Source organism: Gavia stellata, chromosome 6, assembly GCF_030936135.1.
Source record: "Gavia stellata isolate bGavSte3 chromosome 6, bGavSte3.hap2, whole genome shotgun sequence".
NCBI classification, from domain to species: Eukaryota; Metazoa; Chordata; class Aves; order Gaviiformes; family Gaviidae; genus Gavia; species Gavia stellata.
In genome coordinates, this window is record NC_082599.1 from 27,582,231 (window position 1) to 27,590,961 (window position 8,731).

The following is an 8,731-nucleotide window of genomic DNA, read 5'->3' on the forward strand; positions in this document are numbered from 1 at the left end:
CAACCATCAGTGCAGAAATTTACTATGAATTAAAGTGGATTCTCTCATTGGAAATCCACATCAAGATTGGATATTTTTTAACAGATAAGATCCTCTTCAACAACAGCTACTACATAAGAAATAAGAATTAATTTGTGTTAGTTCTCTGTTGTGGATTGCTTGGATCCCTCTGCACTCCATTCATTGTAACTCTGTAAAAGTTCCAATCAAACCCAGAAATGTTTCTAAGCTCTGTATTCATCTTTGTTCATCAGGTAATGGTTTTCTACCTGTTTCTGCGCTACCCATTGATTACTGTAACATCTGAATATTTCTCCAAGATCATTTCAGAAAAGTAACTGAATAAGGAATTTTTGTCAGTCTCACTGGGAAACTTCAGCATTTGCATTCTTGGGAATTCTGCAAGTTAAGTACTGGGAGAACAAAAACCTCATGCTTTATTCATAGTAACATTTACCCACCACCATTCTCCCTCCTACTGCAGGCCTGGAAAGAGAACCGAATTAGATTAGCTTTTCCATGAAGGTGAAGAAAACACTGCTAGTTCCTGCGGTCCAGCCCCAAGCCCACAGTGTAACCAAGGGGCATGGCCAGGTCACCCTGTAAACCTCCTATTCCAGGATGCCCCCTTCATTTCTGTTATCTCTTGATACAAATTATGAGAGTATCCCTGCAATTACATTCCAAGTTTCTGAGGTGGCAATTGATTTAAAAGACTAAAGGAATTCAGAAAAGCCATGGATTTCAAGATGCTGAAATTTCAGTCTGATCACTAGATTGTTCTTTCTAACTTCTCATCTTCATGGCTTGGGCTGCCACTAAAAATAATCTACATTTAGAAGGCATTTTTGTGGTTTGTGTTGCAATTATAACAACATTTAGACACAGTCCATGTTTACATAAACAAATTTTTTTGGTATTACATAATGAGCACTGTAACTATGCTGTTAACAGAACTTTTGACCTATGTAACATGCTCATGCTAATTCCAACACAGCAATACTTACCAGTGAATACTGAAATCCATACCTTCAGCTCTCAATCTGTAGCAGCTCGTTTTGCATTGAGAACACTTCAGCAAGACAGTCATGTAAAAACTCCTCTCAGGTTAGAGCACTTCTTGGTTCTACTACTTCTTACTACTACTTGCTTGAAAAGCAGTTCAACTGATTAAGAGGGAAACTAATATGTGTTCTCTGGTTTCTTGGCTCTTCCGTTTCTTTCAAATTCCTATGTAAGTAATCAAAAGCAGCAACTCCCTCCTTTCCTCTAGAGCTCTGCCAAAAGAAGGCACTCTACAGTGATGGTGCCTGCTAATTTATCAATATCTATTCAAGAAGAGCCCAAAAGCTGTACCAAAATAAATATTCTTGTCTAGGTTTGAAATTCTTTCTAATTAGTTTGATCTGAAACAATCTTTCTTCATACAGGGTTTTACTTTGGTGACTGTACCTTCTGAAGTACTTCAATGAACTTCTAACCAAATCTAGAAACACTAAGGAGCAAAAATAAGCCTCTCTTTACACACTAAAAGTTACATCTAGAAGATTAATTCCTACTATAAAGCTGACTTCTTATTATCCGGCTTTAGGACCTCTAAGATGTCTCCATGTAAGCTATACCACCTATAAATAATGTGCTTCTGTAATGAAAAGCTTACTAACGGTATGGCTAGCTTTTCCCTCCCATAATTACTTATTCCAGCAAGTACTCATTGACAACAGATTTTGTTTATTGATCTGGGTCAGATTAGTACAAAGACTTGACAGGCAACATCTTCACAGGCAGAGATTCAGAGCCCTGTATGAAGAAAACCTGTTTCTTTGCCCTTATGGTTGCAGCCACAAAAGAAAAAAAAAGGCAGGTATGCTATGGTATTAGTTTGAAAATGCTAGATCATCTGCAAAATGTTCTGCCTTCCTCTGCAGGGTGCGGCTGAGAAGCTGGGTGTTGCCAATGGTACTTCTGACTTCTGCTGTGAACAGCGGGACGAGTGCAGGGATCTAGCTCAGTCTCCTGAATACCCGTCCTAGCCCGTGATTTCACAGTTGTTTTAAACTAGCTTATGTTTACAGCCATGCTGAAAGGGGGAAATCCCAGCACATTCTTGGCCACCTAGCACACGCTAGTGTAAATGATCCCGTACCAGTCCTGGTCAGTAAATTGATTTCAGTGAACAATTTTTGTTTGTGGGTGGACTAGTTTTCAACCAGATGACCCAATTCACAGTATCACTGTACAAGTTATTCAGCACCCACAAGGGATACAGTGAAAAATGCCTAGCTGTGGAAGGGCAGGAGAATGTTTTCTGGCAGCAATGCAGCTCTATATGTGACTGCGTAATCCCAGCTTCCAAAGTGAAAACTAATCAGCTCCTTCCCCATTTTGACCCCTTTACAGGGAAGGGGGAATATGACTCCACTGCTCTATGACTCCCTGTTCCTGTGGTAAAACAGGGGTTCCAGGGATAACATGGCCACTGAGAACTAATTCTTTAAGCGTAGAAATATTGGGCAACAACCATAAAATGGCCACAGTCATTCAAACAACGTTTTGATGGCCACTCTCTCTGTAGAAGCAGAATATGGGGGCAATTCATTGTTCTACCAAACTAATATGGCAGACATCTCTATTAGTTTAATCTAGTAAACTTCTACCATGTCTGTTACTGTGAAGCTAGAGTCAAAGAACAACTACCTAGTTTGTATTAGAAATACTTAACCCTAAGTGTCGCTTCTCACAACAATGTCCCATTTTTTCTAGCAGTGGGGAAAATGCTCATCAGCTAACGTTTGAGAGTCAGTACCTTCAATTTGCATACTATATTAGCCCCCTAGGAGCAAATGCTGGGTTTCTGAAATCACTCTTACACCCTTTAAACTCTTAAATCGCTTGAAATCCCTGGATTTTGAGTTAACGTTTCACCACGGGGAGGGTAGTGAGGAGGCGGAGGGGAACAGCCCGGACTTCTGACAGCAGCCAGCCTCCTCCAAAAAGCCTTTACATATATGTTTCATACATCTTTAAGAAGTGCAAAAAGCGTAAGTTAAGTTTCTTCTGTAGATCATGTGCTACAATAGAAATGGGAAAAAATAATCTCTATTAGCTGAGGAGAACTCAAAGAAATCTGTTTTCAGGTCTTGTGCTACTTCTCATGTTCCATTTTGTCTGTGAGATGTCTTTTGCCTGGTTAAGTAGACTCTACAGTATTGAAGCATTACTTAAGAACAGGATTCAAAAGAAAGGATTTTCATTCAGAGCTATGGCTCATCTCAGAGCCAGCAGACGAGGTTGGAAATTCTTTCACATGGTCATAGCTGAGATGTCAAGCTCTGGGAAAGCAGGAAGATGCTACCATGAAAACAATGGGTTTTGTTTTGAGGTGGTTTGGGTTTTGGGTTTTTTTTGCTTAAGGTGGATGGGGGGGGGGGAGCTCAGGGGAGCTCCTGGGACAGTTTGCATCATTCAACTTCTACAAGCTGTCTTGTATTGTACCCGAATTCAGACCAGGAACATATTATGAAACTCCACCTTGATGAATAATAAATTTAATATAGATATCTTTTAAAAGAACTCAGCTGAACTTAAGTTCATGCTTCCTTTTTTACATCAGTCTCAAAACGTGTATTTTGTTGTTTTAACTAATGAAATCCAATTGAACCATGCTTAAAAAGGTCTGAATTTGAAGTGGAAAATGTAACACTAAAAAAAAAAACCTTAAGACCTCTTCCCTTACCATGCAGCCTGGAAGGGACTTGCAGATTAAGCTTACAGCTCAACTTCTAGAAGCTCATTTCAGTTGAACTTTTTTAAACTTAGTATCTTAGTTGATACTGAAAGCTTATCCTAAGACTGTCCTAGTTCTCTCTTGGTTGCTATCCCACAACTGGTCTTGGGAGAGAGAGGCAGAAGAGGCAGGAAAAATTTCCACATAAGGAGAAAGCAGTATCTTGCACCTAACAAATGCAAAGTTTTATCCTCACGTTGAACAATTAACGCTTAGGTGCTAAGTGCTGCATCTTTAATATATCCAATGCTCATGTCACTTCTGCTGTCAGTATCCTATGACAAGTATGGCCATATACTTAAAGAAGTATTAGAAGTGTACCTAGATAATATTTGAGAAGATATTGAGCAGATTGTTAGCTTTCAGGTCATCACCAACCTTTCAGACCACAAAATAACCTAAGGAAACAGATTTCTTGCTGTTAACTTGCCCTTGGGGTAGCAACGGTCTCACAAAGGCACTCCTGTGGCTGGGCTGCTTATTTAGTGTCACCCGTTGGAAGTGTTTCACTATGAAAAACCTTGTGGGTGTGAAACCTGCCTACTACATAACAGCTATTATTTACATGCATTAGGGAGCACGATTAAGATTTTTCTGCAGTCGTAATTCTGACACAGTTGGATTCAGTGGTCAAACTGGAAAATAACTGGGGGGCGGAACATGAAAGATACCCCTGTACTCAAAGTAGCCCAGCCCCCGGGGACAGGCACCAGCCCTGTGAGGTCGAGGGAGAGAGCAGCGGGCGCTGCCACCCGGTCCGGCCGCCCCCGGCAGCGGAGCCGCCCCCGCCATCCAGCGGCTCTCAGCCAGGCCTCGCTCCCGCGCCCTGCCGGCGAGCCCGCTCCCACACCGCGAGGCCTCATCCCCCTCCCCGGCCCGGCCGCCCCCGCCACAGCCGGGCTCCCTCCGCTCGGGGCCCCGCCGGACTCGGGGCACTCCCCCCGCAGCGCCGCGCTGGGAGGGGCGGGCTGCGGCGCTTCCCTCCGCAGGGGGAGAGGCGAGGGGCGGGCAGGCCGCCATCCCAGCGCCGCCTTGGGGGTGTCCTCCGCCGCCCCGGGAAGCCGCTGGACCCGCGGGTTGGGGATGCCGTGGAAGCTCGGATCCCGCACGGACGGGGGGCACTGAGTGGGGGGAAAAGGGACCACAGCGAGCCGCAGCCGGAGGGCAAAGCGGGGAGGGAGCGGCGCCGCCCGGAGGGGACACGAAGCCCAGAGGAGAGGGGGGCACGGCGGCGCAGGCCGGCGGCTGCCCGCGAAGCTCGTGCCCGTTTGCCGCGGTGAAACGCTGCCGTGACCGACCTGTCAGCAGGAGGGTGGTGAGGGCGCCCCCTCTGTGCGGCCAGGGCCCCGCCGCGCAGTACCGCATCGGTCCCCGCTCCTCCGCCGCCTGCTGCTGCTGCCGCCACCACCGCCGCCGCATCCTCCGCGCCGTGCTGTGCCGTGCTGCCAACGCCGCCTCGCCCCGCGGCGGCTGCAGCATCGTCCCCGCCTCGCCCCGCCCCGCCGGCGGTCTCCAGGCAGCGCGGCTGCCCCGCGAAGCATGCCGGGAGGAGCCACCCGCCGCACCCCGGCTGCGGCGGCCATGTTGGGGGGAGCCGGGTGTGCGCGGGGGAGTTAAGCTGCCGAGTGGAGAGTTTTGCGGGAGTGGAGTTCGCACGACCCGTTTCCCTTGGAGGCGCAGGCAGGCCGGCTCGTGGGCTCCTGGCAGGTTCGGGTGGCTGCTTTGCCCTGCCCTGCCGGTGTTCGGCGCTATCTGAGCGGAGAGGCCGGTGCAGCCGGGGCCTGGCCGCTGTCGCCTCAGGCCAGCTGTGCAAATGTGGCGGGAACGAAGTCGGAGTGAAGCGGGGGCTGTTGATGCGCCGGGTGGGGAAGGGAAGGCAGTGGTTGAGGTACCTTGCTGCTTGCCTCTTGCAGCCCCGCTCCCCCCGCCCTTGAAGCCAGGACACAAGTTGTAGGACAGAACAGGACAGGACAACTCGCAAGCTTGCCTGGTGCACACAGGTGTGGTGTGCTCTTGGAGGATGTCATGGCTGAAGCCCTTGTGTCATCAGTTTTCTGAACATATTACCCCTTTTTAACTCTATATCCCCAGTCTACATGTAAATCCAAAGTGGTTTGTCCTTTTTTTTTTTTTTTTCAACATTCAGCAGCTGCACCTGCAACTAGCAGAGTTGTGAGTAGGGTGCTTGGAGGGGATGGTTAGGGGTCCATGCTCCAGGCTCTGGTGTGTGTGGAGACTTGTCACTCCTCTTGCATTGCTGCCTTGCAGCTTTGTGGCCTCCATGAAAGGTTGGACCCAACTTCCTGAGTCAGGTCTGATCATTCCGTGCTGTTTCATTTCACACTGGCTGCATTATGCTTTTTGGACTAATTACTGGGTTTTGGCTGCCATTTAATGTTTGTGGCATAGCCCAAAAACTATGACAGTATTTGCTCTGCTGTGGAAGCAAATCCTCCTCTGTAGGAAGGAAGAATATTGCCAAATACAGTTCTTGGCAATGGTGATGTATTTTGTGGGTAGGTGTATGTATATGTCATACATAACCACTTAAGACACAGTGCTATGTAAATACAGCAGTTTCTTTTAGGGAGCTACACTCCTTCAGCTTTCTATATGGTGTATATGTAAGAGTAGTCCCTGTACTAGAACTACATATAGAACCACATCTAGAGCCATGCCTGCTTTTATGTATTAGTAGGTTTGATTAACTCATTATTTAAACTTGCAACATCTTAGGGCAGTTACGCATGGGAGGGTAGATTTTTTTGACAAATGCTTTGTATATGCTTTTCTGTATAGGCTAGTATAGAAGTACATTTAAATAGGGACAAGACTTGGATGGAGGGTTTCTGTGAAATACTTGCTTGGAATTGCATAGAATGCAGTTGAAGATTTTTTTTGCCTTCAACTACTAAAGCCCCAGCTCAATAAATAGATCTGTTTCTACTTTTATTTTCTCCTTCTGGTGGATTGTCATGTTTGATATTTGCAAATTGCAGTGTCTTCCATTATCCATGGAAATTACCTTCCTTCCTTTCTTCTCCGTACAGAATTTTGATTTCTCATGAAATTTCATAAGCATTTCCACTCTTGCGAGCCAAATGCATTTGCAAAAAATAATAATAATTATATGCTTTTGAGGTTTGGAAGGAAGGAAGGTAATCTGGCTTACTCAAATTGTATTGACCCTATTGAACTCTTTATAAGCAGGGGTAAAAAAGACAACTGTAGAAGACTTTACCCTATCTGGCTTTAGCCTTGTTACAGGTCTAAATTTCCATTAATCCATCTCACGTAGGGGAACTTTACATAGTAAGAGGCTCTTCAGTATAGAAGTTCTGCCTGACATTAAGATGCACAATACTCTGGTGTTTTAGTCAGCCATCTCATTATCCCAGATAAAGGATTTTTTATTCTCCTTCCACTGAGAATTTCTTTCAGAATATATTAACTTTTTAAATTTGACTACATAGATATTTAAGAGTAGAAATCACACTCCTTCATTTACCTCTGTCTAGAAGTACCCTTCTGTTTCATGGCACTTTATAATTTTGAGTAGGCCTACTTCCACTCTGAAGTTATATGTGATTTTTTGATTCATAGCCATACAGGTGCAGTTGTGCCATAACGATCTTGGATTGCTAGCTCATCCTGTGATAGTAATGTTTAGACTAATGAGTGAGCATACTGGTAGCTTTCCAACAATAAGTTTTGTGTGAGCAAAGTGTCAGACTTTATGTAAACATCTGTACTGTCATCAGCTTATTAATTACCATTTTCTTTCCAAGTAATATCATGTTGAGATGTTGTTCCTATGGTCACTATAAAACTGTCAACATCAATTTTTTAATGTAGTAGCAGCAGTGTAGTAGCGTTCAGTGCTTTGCCACCTCTGCATAGAAAGAAGGCTACGTTTATCTAAAATGTGTTTGTGAGATATGCTGCCTGAGAAGAAATGGTTATGTGTCTCTTTGCTGGGTAAAAAACTGGCTGGACGGCCAAGCCCACAGAGTTGTGGTGAATGGAGTGAAATCCAGTTGGTGTCCGGTCACAAGCGGAGTCCCCCAGGGCTCAGTTTTGGGGCCAGTCTTGTTTAACATATTTATTTATTGATGATCTGGATGAGGGGATTGAGTGCTCCCTCAGCAAGTTTGCAGACGATACCAAGTTGGGTGGGAGTGTTGGTCTGCTTGAGGGTAGGAAGGCTCTGCAGAGGGATCTGGACAGGCTGGATCGATGGGCCCAGGCCAATTGTATGAGGTTCAACAAGGCCAAGTGCCGGGTCCTGCACTTGGGTCACAACAACCCCATGCAACGCTACAGGCTTGGGGACAAGTGGCTGGAAAGCTGCCCGGCAGAAAGGGACCTGGGGGTGTTGGTTGACAGCCGGCTGAATATGAGCCAGCAGTGTGCCCAGGTGGCCAAGAAGGCCAACAGCATCCTGGCCTGTATCAGAAACAGTGTGGCCAGCAGGAATAGGGAAGTGATCGTGCCCCTGTACTCAGCGCTGGTGGCGCCGCACCTCGAATCCTGTGTTCAGTTTTGGGCCCCTCACTACAAGAAGGACATTGAGGTGCTGGAGCGTGTCCAGAGAAGGGCGACGAAGCTGGTGAGGGGTCTGGAGCACAAGTCTTATGAGGAGCGGCTGAGGGAGCTGAGGTTGTTCAGTCTGGAGAAGAGGCTGAGGGGAGACCTTATCGCTCTCTACAATTCCCTGAAAGGAGGTTGCAGAGAGGTGGGTGTTGGTCTCTTCTCCCAAGTGACTAGCGACAGGACAAGAGGAAATGGCCTCAAGTTGTGCCAGGGGAGGATCAGGCTGGATATTAGGAAAAATTTCTTTACTGAGAGAGTGGTGAGACACTGGATTAAGCTGCCCAGGGAAGTGGTAGAGTCACCATCCCTGGAGATGTTCAAGGAACGTGTGGATGTGGCATTGTGGGACAT

The 8,731-nt window shown here is 46.3% G+C and overlaps 1 protein-coding gene across 3 annotated transcripts in view; it reads right to left on the reverse strand.

Moving 5' to 3' along the window:
- The window catches only part of SGCE (sarcoglycan epsilon), a 31,454-nt gene extending 26,248 nt beyond the window's left edge, over positions 1-5,206 (reverse strand). For 2 of the 3 annotated variants that reach the window (XM_059818439.1, XM_059818438.1), the window contains exon 1: positions 5,086-5,206. In XM_059818439.1, coding sequence (XP_059674422.1) covers positions 5,086-5,206 — 121 coding nt within the window. The remainder of the gene's footprint in view (positions 1-5,085) is intronic. The other variant, XM_059818442.1, reaches the window with a different exon arrangement.
- Between the last annotated feature and the right edge of the window lie 3,525 nt (positions 5,207-8,731).